The sequence below is a fragment of the Oncorhynchus kisutch genome, linkage group LG11, assembly GCF_002021735.2.
Source record: "Oncorhynchus kisutch isolate 150728-3 linkage group LG11, Okis_V2, whole genome shotgun sequence".
NCBI lineage: Eukaryota > Metazoa > Chordata > Actinopteri > Salmoniformes > Salmonidae > Oncorhynchus > Oncorhynchus kisutch.
The window spans coordinates 25,818,418-25,845,799 of record NC_034184.2 but is presented as its reverse complement, the minus strand read 5'-3'; the positions used below and the strand labels follow the sequence as shown (position 1 = coordinate 25,845,799).

Here is a 27,382-nt window from a genome sequence, read left to right as displayed (position 1 = left end):
GACAGCCTTGGTTTCTCAAATGATTGCCTTGCCTGGTTCACCAACTACTTATCTGATAGAGTTCAGTGTGTCAAATCGGAGGGTCTGCTGTCTGGACCTCTGGCAGTCTCTATGGGGGTTCAATTCTTGGACCGACTCTCTTCTCTGTATACATCAATGATGTCGTTCTTGCTGCTGGTGAGTCTCTGATCCACCTTTATGCAGACGACACCATCCTGTATACTTCTGGCCCTTCTTTGGACACTGTGTTAACAACCCTCCAGGCAAGCTTCAATGCCATACAACTCTCCTTCTGTGGCCTCCAATTGCTCTTAAATACAAGTAAAACTAAATGCATGCTCTTCAACCGATCGCTGCCTGCACCTGCCCGCCAGTCCAACGGCTCTGACTTAGAATACGTGGACAACTACAAATACTTAGGTGTCTGGTTAGACTGTAAACTCTCCTTCCAGACCCACATCAAACATCTCCAATCCAAAGTTAAATCTAGAATTGGCTTACTATTTCGCAACAAAGCATCCTTCACTCATGCTGCCAAACATACCCTTGTAAAACTGACCATCCTACCAATCCTCGACTTCGGCGATGTCATTTACAAAATAGGCTCCAATACCCTACTCAACAAATTGGATGCAGTCTATCACAGTGCAATCCGTTTTGTCACCAAAGCCCCATATACTACCCACCATTGCGACCACTACGCTCTCGTTGGCTGGCCCTCGCTTCATACTCCCCGCCAAACCCACTGGCTCCATGTCATCTACAAGACCCTGCTAGGTAAAGTCCCCCTTATCTCAGCTCGCTGGTCACCATAGCATCGCCCACCTGTAGCACGCGCTCCAGCAGGTATATCTCTCTGGTCACCCCCAAAACCAATTCTTTCTTTGGCCGCCTCTCCTTCCAGTTCTCTGTTGCCAATGACTGGAACGAACTACAAAAACAAAAACACTGGAAACACTTATCTCCCTCACTAGCTTTAAGCACCAACTGTCAGAGCAGCTCACAGATTACTGCACCTGTACATAGCCCACCTATAATTTAGCCCAAACAACTACCTCTTTCTCTACTGTATTTATTTTATTTTTTTATTTATTTTTGCTCCATTGCACCCTATTATTTTTATTTCTACTTTGCACATTCTTCCACTGCAAATCTACCATTCCAGTGTTTTACTTGCTATATTGTATTTACTTTGCCACCATGGCCTTTTTTTTGCCTTTACCTCCCTTATCTCACCTCATTTTCTCACATCGTATATAGACTTGTTTATACTGTATTATTGACTGTATGTTTGTTTTACTCCATGTGTAACTCTGTGTCGTTGTATGTGTCGAACTGCTTTGCTTTATCTTGGCCAGGTCGCAATTGTAAATGAGAACTTGTTCTCAACTTGCCTACCTGGTTAAATAAAGGTGAATAAAAATAAAAAAATGATGTAGCTGCCTAAACCTATCGCTGTTACATTGAGATGGATGAATGGAATACTTATTTTCCACCATAATTTGTAAATAAATTCATTAAAAATCCTACAATGTAAATTTCTGGATTTTTTTTTTCATTTTGTCTGTCATAGTTGAAGTGTACCTATGATGAAAATTACAGATTAAGAGATTAAATTAATCTCATCTTTTTAAGTGGGAGAACTTGCACATTGGTGGCTGACTAAATACTTTTTTGCCCCACTGTATAGTCTTGTGAGTGTGCGTAGAGTTCGTGCAAAATTGATTAGATAGACTTGTCTCTCTCCCCGCTGATGATTGGGAGGGCCAGGAAGTAAGGTCATCTCTGATTGGTGGAGGGAGGTGAACCTGTGTTTTCTCATTTACATGTAAATGGGACAAGCCTTCACCTGAGGCTCTGTGTGTGTGTGTGTGTGTGTGTGTGTGTGTGTGTGTGTGTGTGTGTGTGTGTGTGTGTGTGTGTGTGTGCGTGCGTGCGTGTGTGTGTCAATCGAGCTTGTAGCCAAGCGACAGGCTGAGTGAGGTTAGGGGTAGGCACTGATTAAGCTGAGTGAGCAGAGGGAATATTTAACATTTTATTTAACTAGGCAAATCGGTTAAGAACAAATTCTTATTTACAATGACAGCCTACACCGGACGACGCTGGGCCAATTGTGCGCCGCCCTATGGGACTCCCAATCACGGCCGGTTGTGATACAGCCTGCAATAGATACAGGGTGTCTGTAGTGACACCTCTAGCACTGAGATGCAGTGCCTTAGACCGCTGCTCCCCTTATTGGGATCAGCTGGAGGAAGTGTTTATTTGGGCCAATCAGATTGCTGCCCTTACCGGGTTGGCTCTGTGTGTGTGTGTGTGTGTGTGTGTGTGTGTGTGTGTGTGTGTGCAGTAGCTGGGAGAGGGCAAGCCCAGACAAGTATAGCAGCAGCAGCTCAGAGCCTCTCTCTCTGTGAGAGGCAAATATAGGACAGCCTTTCAGTCTCTCTCCCTCCCTCTATCCCGCCTTCTCTCTATCTCTCTATTACTGCTCTGTCTGTCTTTGTCTAGGGGTGTGTTATTGGAGCTGCCATCGCCAGGGAGACAGCTGGGTGACACTGCAGCGCTTCCATTTCTGTATTAACTAACAGTTGTCTCGTCTCCCTCGGAGAGGATTTACACAGGGGCATGTAACCCCCCCAGGACTCTTTGTCTGTGTGGTGTGTCTCTGAGGGCGTGTGTAGGGCTCAAGGATCTAGCAGCCATGAATACCTGTTGGAAGATGAAGGTATGACGGGCTCTTTCTCATTGTTGTTGTTGATACTGACTGCAGATAGTTTTGTATTGTCTTAGTGTGTGTATTTGTTTGTCTTAGTGGACATCCTTTAGCGTTCTTGTGTGTTTATTTATGTGTTTTTAAACGCAGTAAGAGAAACCACCGACGTGTGTGTGTGTGTGCAAGTGGGAGAAGCAATGTGTTAAAGCTGAAATCTGCAGAAGGTGGAACAACACAACTGTTCACTGCAGCACATTTGTTATTGTTTTAGTTTTGTTGATGAAATGGAGAGGAGCATCCAGCATAGTAAAAATAAAATGATCTCAGTATATACTCTGCTGTTCTATCGCACGTTACCCAACAATGATGTCCAAGGGGGAAAAACTGTGTTTGTTGTTTGAAGTTACTTCTTCGTGGCGGTTTCACCATGTACGGATTCCAGCTTTAAGAGCAGTTTCCTTTCTGTGGTTGTTATGGGGAGGCCTGCTGTCTCCGTGGTTATTGGGAGCACCTCTTAAGAGCAGTTTCCTTTCTGTGGTTGTTATGGGGAGGCCTGCTGTCTCCGTGGTTATTGGGAGCACCTCTTAAGAGCAGTTTCCTTTCTGTGGTTGTTATGGGGAGGCCTGCTGTCTCCGTGGTTTTTGGGAGCACCTCTTAAGAGCAGTTTCCTTTCTGTGGTTGTTATGGGGAGGCCTGCTGTCTCCGTGGTTATTGGGAGCACCTCTTAAGAGCAGTTTCCTTTCTGTGGTTGTTATGGGGAGGCCTGCTGTCTCCGTGGTTATTGGGAGCACCTCTTAAGAGCAGTTTCCTTTCTGTGGTTGTTATGGGGAGGCCTGCTGTCTCCGTGGTTTTTGGGAGCACCTCTTAAGAGCAGTTTCCTTTCTGTGGTTGTTATGGGGAGACCTGCTGTCTCCGTGGTTTTTGGGAGCACCTTTTAAGAGCAGTTTCCTTTCTCTGGTTGTTATGGTGAGGCCTGCTGTCTCCGTGGTTATTGGGAGCACCTCTTAAGAGCAGTTTCCTTTCTCTGGTTGTTATGGTGAGGCCTGGTGTCTCCGTGGTTATTGGGAGCACCTCTTAAGAGCAGTTTCCTTTCTGTGGTTGTTATGGGGAGACCTGCTGTCTCCGTGGTTTTTGGGAGCACCTCTTAAGAGCAGTTTCCTTTCTCTGGTTGTTATGGTGAGGCCTGCTGTCTCCGTGGTTATTGGGAGCACCTCTTAAGAGCAGTTTCCTTTCTCTGGTTGTTATGGTGAGGCCTGGTGTCTCCGTGGTTATTGGGAGCACCTCTTAAGAGCATTTTCCTTTCTGTGGTTGTTAGGGTGAGGCCTGCTGTCTCAGTGGTTATTGGGAGCACCTCTTAAGAGCAGTTTCCTTTCTCTGGTTGTTATGGTGAGGCCTGGTGTCTCCGTGGTTATTGGGAGCACCTCTTAAGAGCGGTTTTCTTTCTCTGGTTGTTATGGTGAGGCCTGGTGTCTCCGTGGTTATTGGGAGCACCTCTTAAGAGGCGGCTAGATAAAATACTGGTGGTGCGTGCGTGTGTGTGTGTGTGTTCATCGTCACTTCTGTCTCTCCAACTCTCTGCAGAGTCGCCCCCTTTTACATTTTTAATTTATTTCCCCTTTATTTAACCAGGTAGACCAGTTGAGAACAAGTTCACATTTACAACTGCAACCTGGCCAAGATAAAGCAAAGCAGTGCAACAAAAACAACAACACAGAGTTACACATAAACAAACGTACAGTCAATAAAATAAAATAAAAATAGAGAGATCTATGTACATTGTGTGCAAATGTAGAAGAGTAGGGATGTAGGCAATAAATAGGCCATAGAGGCAAAACTAATTACAATTTAGCATTAATACTGCAGTGATATATGTGCAGATGATGATGTGCAAGTAGAGATACTGGGGTGCAAAAGAGCAAGAGGGTAAGTAATAATATGGGGATGAGGTAGTCGGGTTTGCTATTTACAGATTGGTTGTGTAGTGGTACAATGATCGGGTAAGCTCCTCTGACAGCTGATGCTTAAAGTTAGAGAGGGAGATCTAAGACTCCAGCTTCAGAGATTTTTGCAATTCGTTGGATGGCACTGTGATAGACTACATCCAGTTTGCTGAGTAGAGTTTTGGGGGCTATTTTGTAAATGAAATCGCCGAAGTCAAGGATCGGTAGGATCGAGGATATGTTTGGCGGCATGAGTGAATGAGGCTTTGTTGCAAAATAAGAAGCCGATTCTAGATTTAATTTTGGATTGGAGATGCTTAATGTGAGTCTGGAAGGAGAGTTTACAGTCTAACCAAACACCTAGGTGTTTGTAGTTGTACACATATTCTAGGTCAGAACCGTCCAGGGTAGTGATGCTAGGCAGGCGGGAGGGTGCGGGCAGCAATCGGTTGAAGAGCATGCATTTAGTCTTACTAGCATTTAAAAGCAGTTGGAGGCCATGGAAGGAGTGTTGTATGGCGTTGAAACTCGTTTGGAGGTTTGTTAGCATAGTGTCCAAAGAAGGGCCAGATGTATACAGTGGTGGCGTCTGCGTAGAGGTGGATCAGAGAATCACCAGCAGCAAGAGCAACATCATTGATTTATACTGAGAAAAGAGTCGGTACGAGAATTTAACCCTGTGGCACCCCCATAAAGACTGCCAGAGGTCCGGACAACAGGCCCTCCGATTTGACACACTGAACTCTATCAGAGAAGTAGTTGGGTAACCAGGCGAGGCAGACATTTGAGAAGCCAAGGCTATTGAGTCTGCCGATAAGAATGCGGTGATTGACAGAGTCGAAAGCCTTGGCCAGGTCGATGAAGACGACTGCACAGTACTGTCTTTTATCGATGGCGGTTATTATATCATTTAGGACAGTGGTTCTTAACCTGGCTTGGCCATCATTGGCTGCAGGTGATCACGCTACATCGCTTGGCCTATCTGTGCTGCAGGGAATTTGGTGCGCTCAGTAGTCGACTTGTGACTGTCGTGATGGTACGTCTTGTGATTTCTTTCTTAATATTTGAATCCCTTCATACTTACTATGTCGAGCAAAAAAAGAAAGTGGTCGGACGAATATGTACAATATGGATTCACATGTATAACGGAACGTGATGGGATGATTTGCAATGCCAAGTTGAGCAATTCTAGTCTAGCTCCGGCAAAACTAAGAGAACACTTCCTTAAGCTGCATGGAGATGGAAAATACAAGAACACAACGCTCGCTGAATTCAAGGTGAAGAGAGCCAGATTCGATGAAAAGGCTACTCTACCTGTTCTCGGCTTTGTACACATCAACAAACCGATCCTCACAGCATCGTACGAAGTTGCTTACCTGATCGCAAAGCAGGGCAAACCACACACCATTGGTGAAACACTCATAAAACCAGCTGTGTTGAAGATGGCGAATATCATGCTGGGAAAAGAGGCTGAAGTTAAGTTATCCCAAATTCCTCTTTCAAATGGACACCATCAGTGACAGAATAGAGGACATGAGCAAAGACATCTTGGCTCAAGTAGTTGCAGATCTGATTTCAAGCCCGGCAAAATTCAGCCTTCAATTCGACGAGACCACAGACGTTTCCAATCTAAGCCAGCTTGCTGTATTCATGCGCTATGTGAAGACGACGTGAAAAAGGAAGATTTTTTTATTTTGTAAGCCTCTTACAACAACAACTAAGGCAGCCGATGTGAAGAAACTTGTGGATGACTTCTTCAAAGACAACTATCTTTTGTGGGATATGGTTTCTGCAGTTTGTTCGGACGGAGCTCCAGTCATGCTGGGAAGAAAGTCTGGTTTTGGTGCGCTAGTGAAAGCCGATGCACCACACATCCTTGTTACTCATTGTATTCTGCACAGGCATGCGTTGGCAACAAAAACCTTGCCTCCAAAACTGGCAGAAGTATTAAAAATTGTAGTGGAATGCGTGAACTATGTGCGAACTAGTGCTCTGAGGCACCGCATCTTCAGTGAGCTGTGTAAAGAAATGGGCTCTGAATTTGAGGTACTTCTTTTTTTTTAACTCTGTTTCTTAAGTTTTGCACACACACATACACACACACATACACACACACACATACACACACACACACACACACACACACACACACACACACACACACACACATACACACACACATACACACACACACATACACACACACACACACACACACACACACACACACATACACACACACACACACACACACACACACACACACACACACACACACACACACACACACACACACAGACAAGACAAAGCAATATAAATAATATACTCAACTAGAAAACTACAAATATATATATATTTTTAAATAGCTTTAAAGATACCATAACCACCCCAGGTTAAAAGGGCAATCTATAGTACAGGGACAGAGCAAACACCTCACCATTGTTCCTGTAAACAGTCAAGGGATAAGGGTGGAGAAATGCAACCACTCACAGAGAGTCATGGCCACAGACCGACCATCCACTGGACAGGTTTTTTTTTTACAATGCTTTAAAAAATAAAATAAAATGATTATTCATGTAGGCGTGAACAAAATGTAAAAATAACTGGGAAAAACAAGCTCACACTTCAGTCTCTGCCCGAGCAAGATGAACAAGGCATCTGCGGATCACAATCAATAAGCACATGGATCTTAATGCCCCCCCCCCCCCCCAGCAAAAACACAGAGAGAGGCTCCTCCAACCCTTAAGTCACAGACTTATTTTAGTATTAATTGGAATGCCATCAGAGGATGGACTGTTTAAAGTAAGACCGGAATTGAGCCCAAGCCTCATCAAACAGTTTGGGGTTCCCACGTGAATTGAATTAGATTTTTTCTAGTTTCAGAGAGCACAACACATCCCTCACCCAATATTTATAAGATGGGGGAGCTGCCATCTTCCAGTTCTGTAGTATTAACCGTCTAGCTAAAAGAGTTGTATAAGCTACAGTGTCCGACTGGATTCTTGATAGGGGGGTACCCATGGGCAGTACTCCAAAAAGGGCTGTAAGGGGAGACGGATCTATAACAGTGTCATATATATCAGAGAAACATTTAAATATTAATTCCCAGAAACCTGACAGTTTATGACAGCCCCAAAACATATGCAACAGTGTGGCTGGTTCCACTTTACATCTGACACAGGTAGGATCAAAATCAGAGAATATTCTTCCAAGTTTGGCCCCCGACCAGTGGATACGGTGAACCACCTTGAATTGAATGAGGTTGTGTCTAGTGCTAAAAGAGGACGAGTGCACCCTGTGCAGCACAGATTCCCAGGCGTCTTCCCCAAGTTCCTCCCCCAAATCCTTTTCCCATCGAGTCTTTAAAGGCACCAAAGAAGGGTTCTGTAAGTCATGAATGATTGCATATACATCTGAAATTGCGCCCCTAGGAAGCTTGTTCAGCTCCAAGATGCTCTCTATAGCTGTATTCGCAGGCCTATTGGGAAATCCAGGTGTGTTAGCCCTGACAAAGTTTCTAGTCTGGAGATAGCGGAAAAAGTGGGATTGGGGGAGATTGAACTTTTCCTGCAGCTGAGAAAAAGAGGCAAATGTATCATCAAAGAATAATTGGGCTAGCGAGGAGAGGCCCAGTGAGTGCCAAATGCCAAAAGCCCCATCATTCAAAGATGGAGGAAATAAAATGTTCTGATTGATTGGGCCTGATAGAGAAAAGCCTCGGAGGCTAAAGGCTAAATGTAACTGATTCCAAATTTTAAGAGACTGCTTTACAATTGGGTTGACACACCTTTTGCCTAGGGACACTGGGAGAGACGAGCACAGCACAGAGGAAAGTGCTGCACAATTCAGACTCCATCTGGACCCAGAGTGGTCTAGGGCCAGTAGGATCAGTCTGCAGCCAGTACAGAACGGCTCTGAAATTTGCAGCCCAGTAGTATGTCTGAAAATTTGTTAGAGCTAAACCCCCCAATGACCTAGGCTTCTGTAAATGTTTTCTACCAATCCGTGGTACCTTGCCATCCCAAATAAAATGCATGAATGTTTGATCCAGTGAAATAAAAATAAAACATTTAATAAAAATGGGTAAACATTGAAATAAATATAAACATTTGGGCAACACATTCATTTTAATGACATTAATCCTTCCGATAAGAGAAAGGGGTAGCGAATTCCAAAAAGTAAAAGATTGTTTCAATCTGTCTGCTAGAGCAACAAAGTTTTCCTGAAACAAATTTGAATATTTCCTTGTCACTTTTACTCCCAAGTAAGTGAATTGATCCCGGACAATCCTAAACTGAGAAATTGTAAAAGAGCACTTTAAAGCAGCCTTGTTTACCGGAAAAAGTTCACTCTTGCCTAGATTCAGCTTGTACCCTGAGATTGATCCAAACTTTTTAAGAACAGATAGGGCACGTGGTAATGAGGTATTGGGGTTGGAGATAAACAAAAGGAGGTCGTCAGCATATAGCGAGACTTTCTGCTCCCAGCCCGCCCTGATTATGCCTTGAATGGCATCATTAGAGCGTAGTGCAATGGCGAGAGGCTCGATTGCCAAAGCAAACAACAAGGGGGAGAGTGGGCAACCCTGTCTGGATCCGCGGTGCAAGGAAAAATAGTCAGAGGACAAGTTATTAGTCCGTACCGAAGCCATGGGGGAAAAATAAAGAATCTTTATCCACGCAATGAATTTGGGGCCAAAGCCAAATCTATAAAGGGCAGCTGTTAGGTAATCCCACTCAACACAGTCAAACGCTTTTTCGGCATCAAGTGAGACCACCACCTCCGGGTCCCCTGACGCTGGGGAGTACAGTATATTCATAAGGCGCCTAATATTGAAAAATAAATGCCTATTTCTCACAAAGCCAGTCTGGTCAGAGTGTATTACTTGGTGCAGCAAGCCTTCCATACGGATGGCTAAAAGCTTAGCTAGGATTTTGTAATCACAGTTTAAAAGAGAGATTGGGCGATAGGATCCACATTCCAGGGGGTCTTTGTTTTTCTTTAGTAGTAATGAAATTGAAGCCTGATAAAGACTAGGCGGTAGCTTTGAAGTATTGAGGCACTCTGCAAATAGTCGAGACAAGAATGGGCAAAGCAGACCAGAAAACGTCCTGTAAAATTCGGTTGGAAAACCGTCCGGATCCGGTGATTTACCACTTTTCATTGCGGACACTGCTGTTGCAATCTCCTCAAGCGTAAATTCTTCTTCTAGACAGTCATGGGAGTCTGTATCAATTGAAGGCATATTCAAGCCATTAAAGAAGGAGTCAATCAGCAAGGGGTCTTGAGGGGATTCAGAGGTGTATAGCGCAGAGTAAAATTGTTTAAATTGATCATTGATCTCTTTATGTATAACTGTGGTGGCACCAGACGGGGTCCTTATTTGTGGGATTAAACGTGAGGCCTCAGATTTACAGATCTGATGCGCAAGGAGTTTACTGGCCTTGTCGCCTTGTTCATAGACTTTGTATCGAGCTCGCAAGAGTAACTGTTCAGCTTGCCTGGTAGAAAGCTCATCAAATTCAGATTGGAGTAGTTGGCGCTCTTTATGCAGATTAGAGGAAGGATCCGTAGCATACTTCTCATCCAGTGTGGCTATGGACTCGCTCAGGTCCCGAAGTCGCTGGGAGCGAACTCTGTTTTGGTTGGCTGTATAAGAAATAATTTGGCCACATAGGTATGCTTTGAGAGACTCCCATATGGTAGAGCAGGACATACCTGGTGTTGAATTAGTTTCTAGGAATAAGGTGATTTCAGAAGAAATGAAATTGACAAACTCCTTATCTGAGAGTAAAATGGGGTTGATAATTGATAACACATAGGAGGTCGCTGGGGAAACTCTAGTTCAAGCACTAATGGTGAATGGTCAGAGATAACAATACTCTCGTAAGTACACTGCCGAAGGTTAGGCAGAAGTTTTTTGTCCAAAAAGAAGTAATCAATCCGGGAGTATGTTTGATGAACATGAGAATAAAAGGAATACTGTCTATCTGTAGGATGTAGGAAACGCCAGGCCTCAAACATAGCATATTTCTGAAGAAAGGATTGAATAAGTAGGGCACATTTAGATGGGCCTGTATTTGTTTGTGAGGACTTGTCAAGAACTGGGGACATTTTACAGTTGAAATCCCCCCCTAAAATCAACAAATGAGAATCTAAATTGGGAATGGCAGACAGAAAGGAAGAAATGAAACTTGTGTCATCCCAATTGGAAGCATAAACACTAGCCAAAACAAGAGGGGTAGAAAACAGTTCACCGGTTACTATGACGTATCGTCCCTTAGGATCAGCAATAACCTCAGAAGCTACAAAGGGAGTAGCTTTATCAACCAGAATAGCAGCACCTCTTGATTTACTATGAAAGTTTGAGTAGAACACTTGACCAACCCAGTCCTTACGCATCCTAAAATGCTCGCCAGTCCTCAAGTGAGTCTCTTGTAGAAATGCAATATTTGCATTCAAACCCTTTAAGTGTGTCAACACCCTCTTATGCTTCACCGGGTTGTTAACCCCTTTGGTATTCCAAGAAATGTTCCGCAGGATGGTTAAATCTGCTTTTAAAGTATCAGAAACCTCCTGTATTCTGGCCTCAATCGTAGCAACCACCTGTGTTTTCATTTCAACTATCTCAGAGCGTAGTAGTTTGATGGCCTCGAGAATGTTCATTTCAGCGCCGCCAGGCCAAGCCGCGCCCCCGGTTAAAGTGTGCGTCCCCGGGCCCTCAGACACAGGGAGGTCCGGTGATGAGAGCGGGTCTTGTAGGCCGGGTTTTCTCAAAGTCATGCTTTTGGCCTTATGTTTGGTCGACATGCTGACATTCGGAAGCAAAGTAGTCTTGTTTTTTACGGAAAGGGATCACCAAATTAATATTTGAAAATAAATACGGTTCTGCTGCAGGATTCACATAAACTTTAAGAATACCACGGGAGCAAACGGAAAACACGTCAGTCGCACATGGCGTCCCCTCCCCTCTCCGAATTTGAGGTACTTCTGTACCATTCTAACGTTCGGTGGTTATCCCGGGGGACAGGTGCTGAATCGTGTTTTTGCCGTGCGTGTGGAATTAGCCCTGTTTTTGCAAGAGCACCAACATTGTCATGCAGATTGCTTCAAAGATTCTGAGTTCATTCTCATTTTAGCGTACATGGCTGATATCTTTGCAGCACTCAATCATCTCAATCAAAAGATGCAGGGCAGTGGAGTCAACATCATCGAAGCGGAGGAAAACCTGAAGGCTTTTCAAAAAATGCTACCGTTATGGAAACGACGAACAGAGAACGATAACTTCGCAAACTTCCCCCTGCTGGACGACTGTGTAAGTAAGATCGAAGATGTATCTGGAATCGGAGACATTTCTGTACCCGCGGAACTGAAGCAAGCAATTGCCATGCACTTAGATGAGCTTGCAAAGTCTCTCGACGGATACTTCCCTACAAGAGAGTCATATCCAGCATGGGTGAGACAGCCGTTCACATTTAGTGTTGAGACAACAGATATCAATGATGAATACCTCAATGAAATCATTGAAATTCAGCAGAGCCAGGTTCAACAGCAGAACAACAACGCTTTCAACGTTTTGGTGTCAACAAATGGTAACGTACCCTGTTATTGCTAAGAAAGCTCTGGAGATTTTCATACCGTTTGTTACAACATATCTTTGCGAGCAAATCCTTTTGGAGGATGCTGGACATAAAAACGAAGAAAAGGAACATACTTTGTTGCGAAAATGACATGGGAGTGGCACTTGCCAAGGTGAAGCCGCGCATTTCTGAACTGGTGACTGAAAGGCAACAGCAAAAGTCACACTGATTTGCAGTAAATATTCATTATTATGTTTTTGATTCATATCATATTTTATTTTTCCAATTAAGAAGGGTTCGGTGAGTCTAAATCTAAATCCGCATATGAAACTGGTGGGGTTCAGTACCTCCAACAAGGTTAATAACCACTGATTTAGGACCTTGAGTGTGGCTGAGGTGCACCCATGACCAGCTCGGAAACCAGGTCGCATAGTGGAGAAGGTACAGTGGGATTCTAAATGGTCGGTGATCTGTTTATTAACTTGGCTTTCGAAGATTTTAGAAGGGCAGGGCAGGATGGATATAAAGTGGGGCAAAAAAGTATTTAGTCAGCCACCAATAGTGCAAGTTCTCCCACTTAAAAATATGAGAGAGGCCTGTAATTTTCATCATAGGTACACTTCAACTATGACAGACAAAGTGAGAGAGATTTTTTTTTTAATGAATTTATTTGCAAATGATGGTGGAAAATAAGTATTACTAAATACTTTTTTGCCCCACTGTAGGTCTATAACAGTTTGAGTGTAAGGTGTCCCCTTTGAAGAGGGGGATGACCACTGCAGCTTTCCAATCTTTGGGGATGTCAGACGATGCGAAAGATAGGTTGAATAGGCTAGTAATAGGGGTTGCAACAATTTCGGGCAAATCATTTTAGAAAGAGAGTGGTGAGTGGTGTTCGTTTGACCGCGAACCCATTACGCATGCAGGCAGTGATCGCTGAAATCCTGGTTGAAGACAGCAGAGGTGTATTTAGGGTTAGGGTTAGTTGGTCAGGATGGGATGGGGAAGGCGGTCAGGATGATATCTAAGAGGGTGCCCATGGTTACAGATTTAGGGTTGTACCTGGTAGGTTCCTTGATCATTTGTGTGAGATTGAGGGCATCTAGCAGACTTCTTGGTATATCCGTCTTCTATATGTGTTTGTGTGTTTATTGGGGATGTGGGGTACATGCACGTGTATTGGGGGGGGGGGTCGTGCATGTGAGGGGAGCATCTGCCACCATCACAGTGTGAAAGGATGATCCAATTTCCCACCTCTCTCTCTCTTTCTCCGCCACTCTAAACCAGTAAATCCAAATAGCAGATCAGACCTGCTGGTGGGCCAGAGCCAAGTCTCTCCTGGATAACGACTAGGGCTGTGCTGTGAAATTAATGGAAGGGAATTAAAATAAATGTAAATGTTCTGATTTGTATCTCGGCACTTGGAGTTTGAGAGCCAGGGTTACTCTCCTATGCAATGACTTCTGAATGAGACTCTATCTTACTCCTAAATGAGTGTAGAACTGACTGAAAGGGTGACAGACGTTACAAGAATGTAGAGAAAGTGGGACAGAGAAAGTGTGTGTGTGTGCGTGTGCGTGTGTGTTTGGTTCAGCAGACTATGGTCTGGTAGGTGAACTCAATAACACCACATGGTGTTTCTCTACTCCCAGATCCACGTTGTCTCTCATTGACTCTTTCCCTCTCTCGTTATCAATTAAATTCAATGTAAGGGGTTTTATTGGCATGGGAAACATATGTTAACATTGCCAAAACAAGTGAAATAGATAATAAACAATAACAAATTTACAGTAAACATTACACTCACAAAAGTTCCAAAAGAATAAAGACATGTCGAGTGTCATATTATGTCTATATACAGTGTTGTAATAATGTACAAATAGATAGGAAAATAGGAAATAGGAAATAAATAAACATAAATATGTGTTGCATTTACAATGGTGTTTGTTCTTCACTGGTTGCCCTATTCTTCTGGCAACAGGTCACATCTCACCCTGTCTCTTCTGATGCTCTGGTTATGTTTCCTTTATTACCCACTCTGGAGTGTGACTTGTTGTAAGTAGCGGTCACGTAGACACACACACTGCTGTTCAGGAATATACCCTCGGTAGACAGGTGCAAATCATACAATTTCCCTGTCTGATTTTGGACCCAAACATCCCTAAAAACACACACACACACACACACACTCACTCACGCACGATCGATCACTCAATCACTCAATCAATCAATCACTCAATCAATCAATCGGGGAGCAATATGAGTGATTCTCCTCCAAATCCACAGAGTAGCAGATCACATCATTGACTGATGCACCAAATGACAGAGCTTTGTGTAAATCTCTAAGCAGGATGGAGGAGAGGAGAAGAAAGAGCTTCGTAGTCACATGTCAGTACGGGAGATTAAAACCTGTTGGGGAGAGAGGGAACAGGGAATTTGAATGGGTTTGGCAGTCAATCCCTGTCTTCCAAAATGGACTCATCCCTGTTCCTGGTTGTGCTGTATCACACTATATCTCTGTTTGATATCGCCTTCAGACATTCGTTTGAAGACGCTGATCATGCCCACACACAGAGAGGCTTTCTTTCAGTTTGTGTTGTTGAGATGAACAAATAACAAGTGTTTTGTGACATTATACACCTACGGTGCCTTCAGAAAGTACCTATTCCACATTTTGTTGTGTTACAGCCTGAATTCAAAATGGATTAAACAGATTTTCTTTCTCACCCATCTACACACAAAACCCCATTATTACAACATTTATGATTTTTTTGTTGCAAAAAAACTAAATGAAATACAGAAATATCTCATTTACAAAAGTATTCACACACCTGAATCAATACTTTGTAGAAGCACCTTTGGCCAGCGATTACAACTGTGAGTCTTTCTGGGTAAGTCTCTAAGAGCTTTCCACACCTGGATTGTGCAACATTTGCCCATTATTCTTTTCAAAATTCTTCAAGCTCTGACAAATGTGTTGGCGATCATTGCTAGACAACCATTTTCAGGTTTTGCCATAGATTTCAAGTAGGCTTAAGTGAAAACTGTAACTCGGCCACTCAGGAACATTCACTGTCTTCTTGGTAAGCAGCTCCAGTGTAGATTTGTCCTTGTGATTTAGGTTATTTTCCTGTTGAAATGTGAATTAATCTCCAAGTGTCTTGTGGAATGCAGACAGAACCAGCTCCATTAAGTTTTTTTATCCTGAAAAACTCACCAGTCTTTAACGATTACAAGCATACCCATAACATGATGCAGCCAGAACTATGCTTAAAAATATTTTGAGGGGTACTCAGTAATGTGTTGTATTGGATTTGCCCCAAACATAACACTTATTCTGTACAGGCTTCTTTCTTTTCACTCTTCAATTTGGTTAGTATTGTGAAGTAACCACAATGTTGTTGATCCATCCTCAGTTTTCTCCTGTCGCAGCCATTCAACTCTGTAACTGTTTTTAAGTCACCATTTGCCAATCCCTGAGTGGTTTTCTTCTTCTCTGGCAACTGAGTTAGGAAGAGAGCCTGTATCTTTGTAGTTACTGGGTGTATTGATATATCATCCAAAGTGTAATTAATAACTTATATATGATATGATATTATGATATTTTTAATTTTTACCCATCTACAATAAGCCAAGCATTTGCAAGCCGTTGGAAAACCTCCCTGATCTATGTGGTTGAGTCTGAGTTTGAAATTTACTGTTTGACAGAGGTGCCTTACAGATAATGGTAAGTGTTGGGTACAGAGATGAGGTAGTCATTCATAAATCAAACACTAAAAATTAAACACTATTATTGCATATTATTTTCTGACTTGTTAAGCTCATTTTTACTCCTGAACTCATTTAGGCTTGCCATATCAAAGAGTTTGAATATTTATTGACTCAAAAAAAAGAAAACATAATTCCACTTTGACGTTATGGGGTATTGTGTGTAGGCCAGTGACAAAACATCGAAATGTAATCCTTTCTAAATTCAGGCTGTAAACACAACAAAATGTGGAAAAAGTCAAGGGGTGTGAATACTTCCTCAAGGCACTCTAGAAAGTACAGTGTTTTGTTAGTGTTTGCCCAGTCCTGTTTTGTTAGTGTTTGCCCAGTCCTGTTTTGTTAGTGTTTGCCATTAACAATCAAGGGCTGTGCTCTGCTCTACTGTGATCTCTGCTGTTCTGAACTCGCCTTTCTGTGTGTGTCTGTGTGTGTGTCTGTGTGTGTGTGTGTGTGTGTGTGTGTGTGTGTGTGTGTGTGTGTGTGTGTGTGTGTGTGTGTGTGTGTGTGTGTGTGTGTGTGTGTGTGTGTGTGTGTGTGTGTCATCACAGGGGAGCTGTGGGCCCAGCCAGTCAACACAGTTAATTATGGTGAACTAGACTGAAGTAATTATCTGTTCTTTCAAGCTCTGCTCTGCTTCCCAAATGGCACCCTATTCCCATAAGGCTCTGGTCTAAAGTATTGAACTATAGGGCCTCCCGAGTGGCGCAGCGGTCTAAGGCACAGCATCGCAGTGCTAGCTGCGTTACTACAGATCCTGGTTTGATACCGGGCTGTGTTGCAGCCGGCCGTGACCGGGAGACCCATGAGGCGACGCACAATTGGCCCAGCATCATCCGAGTTAGTGGAGGGTTTGTCCGGACGGAATATCCTTGTCCCATCGCGCTCTCGCGACTCCTGTGGCGGGCTGGGCGCAGTGCACGCTGACATGGCCGCTAGTTGTACAGTGTTTCCTCCAACACAATGGTGCGGCTGGCTTCCGGGTTATGCGAGCATTGTGTCAAGAAGCAATGCTGCTTGGCGGAGTTGTGTTTTGAAGGACACATTGCTCTCGACCTTCGCCTCTCCCAAGTCCGTACAGGAGTTGCAGCGATGGGACAAGACTGTAACTACCAATTGGATATGACGAAATTGGGGAGAAAAAGGGGTAAAAGTATCGCACTATAAAGGAAATAGGGTGCTGTTTGGAATCCACCTCTGGACTCGAACATAAATAATGACTCAAGTGATTCAGAGGAGAGAAAAGCAAACCAACTTATACTTGAGAGGAAATACCTTGACTTCCAATTGACACCTGCGTCTTATCTGGCTACCAAAACAAGTACTTTGACACACACTCACTTTTAGCTTCCTCCCTCATTTTCACACCATCTCTTTTTTTCTTACTCTCTGTCATTGACTCCCTCACTCTTTTGTTTGTCGTCTATTGTCTCTCTCACTCCTCTCTCTCTCTGTATCTCTCTCTCTCTCTCTCTCTCGGTCTTTGTCTGTTTCTTTCTCTCACATCCACAAACATACACACACTCTCTCTCTCTCTTTCTCCCATCTTTCTCTCTCCATTCCTCCCTTCCAGTTCATTCAATGAACCTCCTTTCCTCTAACTAGTGCCTTAGCAATTCCAGTAGCTTAGCACCATTCAGACAGCCCTTTATCAGTGCTAACTATTAGCAATTGCTTATTCAGGGAGCAGACCAGCAGTGACAAATCAGTACATACTGGTCTCCCATTTCCTGTTCCTATTCTGACACACTGATGCAATTAGGAGAGTTTTTAGTAGGGATGGTTGAGAAGCAGATAGAGAGAGGAGGAGTAGGGGAAGGGAAGGGTGAGATGCAGATAGAGAGAGGAGGAGTAGGGGAAGGGAAGGGTGAGATGCAGATAGAGAGAGGAGTAGGGGAAGGGAAGGGTGAGATGCAGATAGAGAGAGGAGGAGTAGGGGAAGGGAAGGGTGAGATGCAGATAGAGAGAGGAGGAGTAGGGGAAGGGGAGGGTGAGATGCAGATAGAGAGAGGAGGAGTAGGGGAAGGGAAGGGTGAGATGCAGATAGAGAGAGGAGTAGGGGAAGGGAAGGGTGAGATGCAGATAGAGAGAGGAGGAGTAGGGGAAGGGAAGGGTGAGATGCAGATAGAGAGAGGAGGAGTAGGGGAAGGGAAGGGTGAGATGCAGATAGAGAGAGGAGGAGTAGGGGAAGGGAAGGGTGAGATGCAGATGAGAGGGTGGAGGAGTAGGGGAAGGGAAGGGTGAGATGCAGATAGAGAGAGGAGGAGTAGGGGAAGGGAAGGGTGAGATGCAGATAGAGAGAGGAGGAGTAGGGGAAGGGAAGGGTGAGATTCAGATAGAGAGAGGAGGAGTAGGGGAAGGGAAGGGTGAGATGCAGATAGAGAGAGGAGGAGTAGGGGAAGGGGAGGGTGAGATGCAGATAGAGAGAGGAGGAGTAGGGGAAGGGAAGGGTGAGATGCAGATGAGAGGGTGGAGGAGTAGGGGAAGGGAAGGGTGAGATGCAGATAGAGAGAGGAGGAGTAGGCGAAGGGAAGGGTGAGATGCAGATGAGAGGGTGGAGGAGGAGGGAAAGATTGGATGAGAGACCGAAAGAGAGGGGGAAGAAGATGACAAGCAGATGAGAGAGAGTGCAATTAGCAATCCTGATATTGTGAAGTATTTTTTCTCTCAGAAACACAAGCACACACACACACAGAGGCTGTTTCCTGTACCTCGCTTCAGGCCTACTTTAGGAGCTGTTTCTGTGGAAATGTGGTTTAAGTCAGACTTGCCTCCCTCAATGAACCAATGTTTCAGCATACACGTCTATACTTAAACCAACGTCAGTTTGGCAGAGAGGAAAGGGCGGAGTTGGGCGCCGGAAAATCCGTCCAGAGCCCTGCCGTAAGCATTTCCTCAAGCTAGCTAGATGGAGCTCGCTGAGGATATTTTCAATGAGTGCATTTTAAGTGAGTACAGTAGTTTGCATGCACCATGATGTTGGAGTTAAAATCACTGACTGGCTGTGGCTAACATTATCCTAGCTATCTGCGTCCGCATTGTAAGTCCACCTCTGTCATGTTTCTGAGGGGATTCTTTTTAAGCTCTGATTTTCCTGTCTGAGGAGCGCCCTCCCTGAATTGGCCAAGAACATCTGACATGATTCTCAGACCTAGTGCTGTTGCCCTAGGTCTGGGATTTCTGAGACTACAGAGATGTCTCTAGTTCTCTCTCACTCAAAAACACTGTGAGACTGTGGTTTTGCTGAGCAAATGCTAATGATCGCTGCTGTCTCATGTAGTGTGTACTGTCGCTATAATTTTACTAACGGTCACAGATCTAGGATCAGTTTACCTTCTCCAAAATCCTAACCATAGCCATTAGGGAGAAACAAAAAACTGATCTTAGATCAGTGTCTTATCGGCAATGTCTATATCCCATCCCATTGTCTCGTAGCCTTGTGCTTCTCACTTTGGTCCTCAAACAGGGTCATCCCATGCCTTTTCTTACCAGAGCCATATATTTAGGATATGTGTGTATATTTAGGCTCTAAATATACTAAGCAAAAATATAAATGCAACAGTTTCAAAGATTTTACTGAGTTACAGTTCATAGAAGGAAATCAGTCGATTGAAATAAATTAATTATACCCTAATCTATGGATTTCACATGACTGTGCGGGGTGCAGCAATGGGTGGGCCTTGGAGGGCATAGACACACTCACTTCGCAGCCAGGTCCACCCACTAGGGAGGCAAGCCCAGGCAATCAGAATTTGTTTTTACCCACAAAGGGCTTTTCTCCTCCCCCCTCAGATGGTCTTGCAGGTAAAGAAGCCGGATGTGGAGGTCCTGGGCTGGCTGTGGTAACGACGCCGAACTGCAGCCAGGTCAAGACCCTGGTTAGGACGACGAGTACTCAGAGGAGTTTCCCTGAGATGGTTTCTAACAGTTTATGCAGAAATTCTTTGGTTGTACAAACCCACAGTTTCATCAGCTGTCTGGGTGGCTGGTCTCAGACAATCCCACAGGTGAAGAAGTCGGATATGGAGGTCCTGGACTGGCATGGTTACACGTGGTCTGTGGTTGTGAGGCAGGTTGGAAGTACTGCCAAATTCTTTAAAATGACATTGGAGGTAGCTTATGGTAGAGAAATTAACATTAAATTATTCTGCTAGACATTCCTACAGTCAGCATGCCAATTGCACACTCCATCAAAACTTGAGACATCTGTGGCATTGTGTTGTGTGAAAAAACTGCACATTTTAAAAGTGGCCTTTTATTGTCCCCAGCACAAGGTGCACTTGTGTAATGATCGTGCTGTTTAATCAGCTTCTTGATATGCCACACCTGTCAGTTGGATGGATTATCTTGGCAAACGAGAAATGCTCACTAACAGGGATGCAAACAAATTTGTGCACAACATTTGAGAGAAATAAGCATTTTGTGCATATGGAAAATGTATGGGATCTTTTATTTCAGCTCATGAAACATGTGACCAACACTTTGCATGTTGCGTTTATATTTTTGTTCAGTGTATATGGCTCTGGTTAGAACTGGAACTGGAGTCCTGTGTTGTTGTGGTTGACAGGAACCTCTGGTGATTATTGTTACTGTGCATAGTTCACATTCTAACATTTCATCTGGTCCGCATCCTCTGTTGGCTGACCACTTTGTCTTCACAGCCTATATCTGCATGTGTTCAGCCTTGCATCTTCCTTCCTAGAAGTCACCGTATGCTGACAGAGACAGGAAACCATACCTAGACAGTAGACACCACACTCTTCCTGTGTGATCAGATTATTTCAGTGATATAGGATACACCCTATCCTGCCTCTGTTTCTATGAGTTTGGGAAGATTTAGGGAATACAGTGAGAGGTCCATGACTGCACTCTATCTACATATAAACCCATACATCTTTAATTAGTGGGAACAGGTGTGTAGTGCTCGGACAAAAACTAAAATGCGCACCCTTTTGGGTCCCCAATGGAAAAACTGTCTGTGTGTTTGCGCGCTTGCGTGTGTGTGCGCGTGCTTGTGTTAGTTGTCTCCATATTCTTCGGAGTAGTCTGTTACAGTTATGGCTCTGTATTTGGTGTGGAGTGTCATCCTGTGTGTCTCTGTCTTTACAGGATTCAGAGATATTTTATAGCGCTGTAAGGTTGAACTCTTGTCAGCTTGTCTTCTGTTTCTCTGCCATGCTGAGAAATACAGTATGGTGTGCTCCTCTCAGATACATATTCTGCACAATGATATTGTATAAGCTCTTCAGTGATAGATATTCATACACAGGCAAAGCAGGTTGTGTGTTTCTACATGCATTAATAAACACATTTATAGGACAGAATTGAGCAGAGGCACATGAGGGTTAACGAGATGGATTTGGAAGGATGGCTACCCAGGAGGACTAGCGACTGTGTAATCTCATGCCTTGTGTTTGTTTGTGTGTTTGTTCGTGTGTTTGAGGCCAAGCCTCCATATGTGCTGCCAGTGAACCAGTGGTGAGAATCGTCTGAGATGAGGTTCACTCTGTCTTTCTTCCAAGTCTCTGAAGTGCCTTTTCTCATCTCCTAAGAATATGATTCACTACCAGTAACTCAATATACCCAGTTGTGTATGTGTGCTACCAAATATTAGGAACACCTTCCAAATATTTTGTTGCACCCCCCCCCCCCCCCCCCCCCTTTCCCCTCAGAACAGCCTCAATTTGTTTGGACATGGACTCTACAAGGTTTTGAACGCGTTCCACAGGGATTCTGGCCCATGAAAAATCCAGCAGCGTTGCAGTTCATGACACAAACTGGTGCACCCGGTACCTTCTTCCATACCCAGTTCAAAAGCACTTAAATACCTTGTCTTTCCCATTCACCCTCTGAATGGCACACATACACAATCCATGGATCAAGGTTTAAAAATCCTTCTTTAAACTGTCTTCTGCCCTTCATCTACACTGATTGAAGTGGATTTAACAAGTGACATCTCGTCATGGAAAGAGCATGTTTTGTATACTCAATGTATATGACACACACAGTGTGGTCTGTGCTTGTCTGTAACCTCCAGGTCATTGAGCTGTGGTTATTATATGTAAATGACATGTGTCCACCTCTATGGAGAGATCAATGGACAGGATTAGTCATTCACATCACACAGATTTCCCCATTATCCTCTTCAACTTGTGTGCGTGTATATGTGCCTGTGCAATTGTTTGTGTGTGTGTGTGTACAGACCATTAGTTCTGATGATTTAATTGTTTCCTCCCTTCCGTTCTCCTCATTTTCACCGACTCTGCTTGCTATCTCTACTATCTCTCTTTTCCCCCCCTTCCCCTCTCTCTCTTTATTTCCATCTCGCTCTCCCTCCCACTGTCTGTCTCTCTCTTTTTCCAACTCCTTCTCCCTCCCAGTCTCTTTGTCCCTCTGTCTCTCACCCTCAGTTCTTCTCTAAACATTTTGGCATATGATCTGACAGTAGATGATTAAGAGTGACATCTCTGGCACATTTCCTACAGAGAGAGAGAAGCTGCTTGTTTAAATAATTCATTACCCACATACCCAGGCTCCTTCTGATGCTGCTATAAAATCTAAATGTCTGTTGTAATGTTCTGTTAAATTAAACATGTCATTGATATGTCAATTTTTATATGGGTTTTATAAAAATGTATGTTGCAATATTCCTGTCTGAGTAAATGTGATGTTTCTGTTTAACAGAAAACTGAATTGATATATCCTCTGCCATTTTATAGGAGTTTCTATAGTCCCCATGGACCTTCTCAGCCATTCTCTTTTAGCCTATCACCATGTAATCATCCCTCTCTTCAGTCCATGTAATTCTCACCTCTCTTATGTACTCTCGGGGACAGTGAATGATGATGCTTTCACATATCCTGTCCATTGTGTATGCTGAGGGATGTGTGTGTGTGTGTGCACGTGCGTCCTGGAATGTCATACTAGATGATTGTATTAAGCCAGCAAACAGGGGATGTCCTAAGGAAATTATGCCGCATTCCCATTTAGTCTCTTTAAGGGTTTTGCCAATTTGCCAAGAAGTTATCCCACTGACATTCTGAGGACATTCTAGTAACATTAAAACATAATGTTAACCTCTGGACCATAAGTGGACGTTCAGTACAGGTCCCAGTTTTGTCTGATTCCCTTCAAGTTCCCAGGATGTCACTGGGGGCATTGTCAGGGCCTTTTGTAGGATGTTCTCAAGACTTTAATTTGATTCGTTCTTAGGATGTTGCGTGATGGTCCCAAGGGAATGTTCTCTGGAGGACCTTTGTCTAGTTCCCTGTAGAACAGGCCCCCATTAACATAGACAGAGCTGTCGTGGAGCGGGTCGAAAGTTTCAAGTTCCTTGGTGTCCACGTCACCAACAAACTATCATGGTCCAAACACACCAAGACATTCGTGAAGAAGACACGACAACACCTTTTCCCCCTCAGGAGACTGAAAAGATTTGGCATAGGACCCCAGATCCTCAAAAAGGTCTACAGCTGCATAGAGAGCATTGCATCACCGCCTGGTATGGCAACTGCTCGGCTTCTGACCGCAAGGCACTACAGAGAGTAGTGCGTATGGCCCAGTACATCACTGGGGCCAAGCTTCCTGCCATCAAAGTCCTATACACTAGGCAGTGTCAGAGGAAGGCCCAAAAAATTGTCAAAGACTCCAGTCACCCAAGTCATAGACTGTTCTCTCTGCTACCGCATGGCAAGCAGTACCAGAGTGCCAAGTCTAGGTCCAAGAGGCTTCTAAACAGCTTCTACCCAGAAGCCATAAGACTGCTGAACAATTAATGAAATGGTCACCCAAACTATTTACATTGACACCCCCCCATTTGTTTTTACATTGCTGCTACTCGCTGTTTATTATCTATGCATAGTCACTTTACCCCTACCTACATGTACAAATGACCTTGACTAACCAGTACCCCCCGCACATTGACTCGGTACCAGTACCCTCTGTATATAGCCTCGTTATTTTATTGTGTTACTTTTTATAATTTTTTACCTTTGTTAATTTGGTAAATATTTGATTAACTCTTCCTTGAACTGCATTGTTGGTTAAGGGCTTGTAAGTAAGCATTTCACGGTATGGTTGTATTCTGTTGTATTCGGCGCATGTGACCAATAAAGTATGATTTGATATTTCTCACCATATGTCTGCTGCAGAGAGACAAGAGAGAGCCATGAGAAAACTAGTAAAAGTGCTGAAAAGAAATTGGCTCCATATTTTAAAAGAAGTTGGAAAACAAGCTGGAAAACAAGCAATGAAGGAAAACTAGCGCAGAAATTATATTGCGATATTGTCAAAACGATACGATATGTCTTCAAAAATAATATCCCTGATTGGTGAACCACTGATCCAGTCACAGCTCTTTGTCTTTTTGCAATGCTAGGGACACCCACACACACACAAACAGTGCTTTTAACATAGTGTTTTCAGCTTACATATTTGACATACTTGATTACATTGTGTATCTTTATTCATACAGTAATTATTATTTAACTTCACCTGGGAGTTGAATTCACAACCTTTTTGATATTCCTGCTGCTCCACCATGTCTGTATCAATGAGTGATTTCACCTGTAGGCCTATTCCTACACTTTGTACTTCAAAGTAAATCTCAGCTCTGTTAAAAATACATGGAAGAAAAACTATTATATTTATCATAGTGATTCAGGAATAACCTTAAAACAGAATAATCTGCTCTACCAACATTAGACAACTATACTGAAAACTCAAATTGCTGAAATAAGTAAATGAAATCAATGAGAGAATAGTCAGATTAACTAATAACTAAAATAGCAGTGCAGATGGCACTCTTTTGCTAAGTACCAAAACATTCAGGGGAAAGAGGAGCTCATAGTTGACCCATTTTGCACACCCCACCATACCACGAGACATCCATGTCTTCATCACTAGAAAATATAAACCATGAGTTTGATACGATTTAAAAGCTTACAAACAGGGTTGTCAAATGATTTGATAATTTCAACAACAAAAAATGGACAAATTGACATTTAACCTTTTCAAAGTAAATTATCAAACAATGTCAACTCAGATTTATTTTCATATTTGCATTTGTTGTAGTTTAGACCCTGCTTCACATCATCTGAGATGTATGTGTTGTGCTGCCATCGGTTGAGACACAACATGCTCTTGAATACAGGTGGGTGTCATTTCAATCATAGGGACCTATCCCTTCAATTCAGACCACCGCAATTTAGCTGGTACACCATTGAAATTTAAATTGAATTGAAATGTTACCTTCTAATTACAACCACAAAGATGGCCACCGCTCCACTCACCGTCAGATGTCAACTTAAATGGTTATGTCTATTCTATTATCTATATTTCTATGATTTCAATAGGTTTCCTATGGAGGATTGACAGTATAATTTAAAACAATATATATTCCCATTCAAGTCAGCATTCTCTGATGTGTGGACCTCCAACCATCTTTATGGTACTATTTGAATTTTGAAATTTCAATTATATTTATATTTTAGTACATTTATCAGCCAAAATCCACCCTGTATCCAATACCTCTGACTATGTAAAATAGGGTCTTTGCTAAAACATATGCAAATTTGGGGGGAAAAAAAGTAGTTTAAGGAAAAACAAATATTTTAGTAAAAATGTAAAAGCATTTTTTTCAAGAAATTATAAAACTGCTTTAAATGATATCATCTCAAACATTTATCTTTTCCAGTGAAAAAGGGTGTCCCATGGTATGGTGGGGTATGCAAAATAGGTAAACTTTCAAAAAGTGATTCAATTCAAATGGATTTAACCTTTTCCTATTTAGTATATAACCCAGAGATACAATATTAAATATCGATTTGATTCGGTAACCTATTGTATGTAAGCAGCTAGCGCAGACAGATTTCCGCCAACGCATGAGCTCCTAAGAAAAGCTAAAACATGTTCTGCTACTTGAGACTTTAATTAAAGGGTCATTTATTTAAGTTGTGTATAGCTGAGTTAGTTAGTAATTCGGTGCTAATTAGCATTTGTACATCACTGGGGCCAAGCTTCCTGCTAACCAGGCGGTGTCAGAGGAAGGCCCTGAAAATTGTCAAAGACTCCAGCCACCCTAGTCATAGACTGTTCTCTCTGCTACCACAAGGCAAGCGGTACCGGAGCGCCAAGTCTAGGTCTAAGAGGCTTCTAAACAGCTTCTAACCCCAAGACATAAGACTCCTGAACATCTAGTCAAATGGCTACCCAGACTATTCACATTGCCCCCCCCCCCCTCCTCCTCCTCTCCACACCACTGTCATCTATGCAGAGTCACTTTAATTAACTCTACCTACGTGTACATACTACCCCAACTAACCGGTGCCCCCGCACATTGACTCTGTACCGGAACCCCCCTGTATATATTGTTATTTTTTACAGCTCCTCTTTAATTACTTGTTACTTTTATCTCTTATTCTGTCAGTTAGGGGCTTGTAAGTAAGCATTTCACTGTAAGGTCCTACACCTGTTGTATTTGGCGCATGTGACTAATACAATTTGATTTGATTAGCTTCGCTGTGTTGTGATAGACTAGCTGACGTTGTTTTGAATCTGTGGGTGGGGACGTTGTAGTAGGCTGGTTGTACTGTAGGCTATATGCAAAAATAGATGACAGGCAAGAAATAGAAATACACTTAATAGAACTGACACATTATATGGTTATGAGGTAACTGTCTGGTACAGGGAAAGAAGATTATATAGTTGATATAGTTCTACTTTAGACTACTTTTAAGAAATTAAAACTTCCGGCAAACTCTGGTTTGGAGATGAGGGGAACTTATGAAGATTAGAATTCCTCAACATAACTGTTCTGAAAAGATGGAACATTGTGAAAGTCTTCAGGGTTCAGACAGAGGCAAAAGATAGCCCACACAGAGGCCCTGAAGCTCTGAGCCCCTGAACAGAGACTTAAAGCCTTGGAGCCGTGAACCACCAAGACAAAATGTCTCCTCTCCTCTGTCATATCCTCCTGAGCCTCCCTCTCACATGCCTGGATCATCACAGCCAGGAGTTGTTACCCAGTTCACAGAGAGACAGAGGGAGAGACAAAGAACCGAGAGAGAAAAGGGAGGGAGAAGAGAGACAGAGATGTTTGAAACTCTTGAGTTTCTCTCACAGAATAATGGATGACTCACGAGACTTAGTCCTTTTATAGACCACTGATACTGTGTGTGTGTGTGTGTGTGTGTGTGTGTGTGTGTGTGTGTGTGTGTGTGTGTGTGTGTGTGTGTGTGTGTGTGTGTGTGTGTGTGTGTGTGTGTGTGTGTGTGTGTGTGTGTGAGCGAAGAACAGAGGAAAAGGCAGAGAAAGACAAAGTAAGGTAGACATAAACAGAGAAAGTCGATTAGTTCCTTGCCAGGACGAAATGCTTCTCTCTTTTGTCT

At 43.2% G+C, this 27,382-nt stretch overlaps 1 protein-coding gene across 5 annotated transcripts in view; it reads left to right on the top strand.

The window, feature by feature from the left end:
• Positions 1-27,382, top strand: part of LOC109899821 (E3 ubiquitin-protein ligase MARCH8-like) — a 144,141-nt gene that overhangs the window by 85,086 nt on the left and 31,673 nt on the right. Inside the window, exon 1 of one of the 5 annotated variants that reach the window (XM_031835501.1) lies at positions 2,493-2,722. The exons of the other annotated variants lie outside the window; for them this stretch is intronic. Within the exon in view, the coding sequence (XP_031691361.1) occupies positions 2,699-2,722 (24 nt within the window). The 5' untranslated portion in view covers positions 2,493-2,698. Of the gene's footprint in view, positions 1-2,492; positions 2,723-27,382 lie in introns of those variants that run through there. 5 annotated transcript variants of the gene reach the window in all.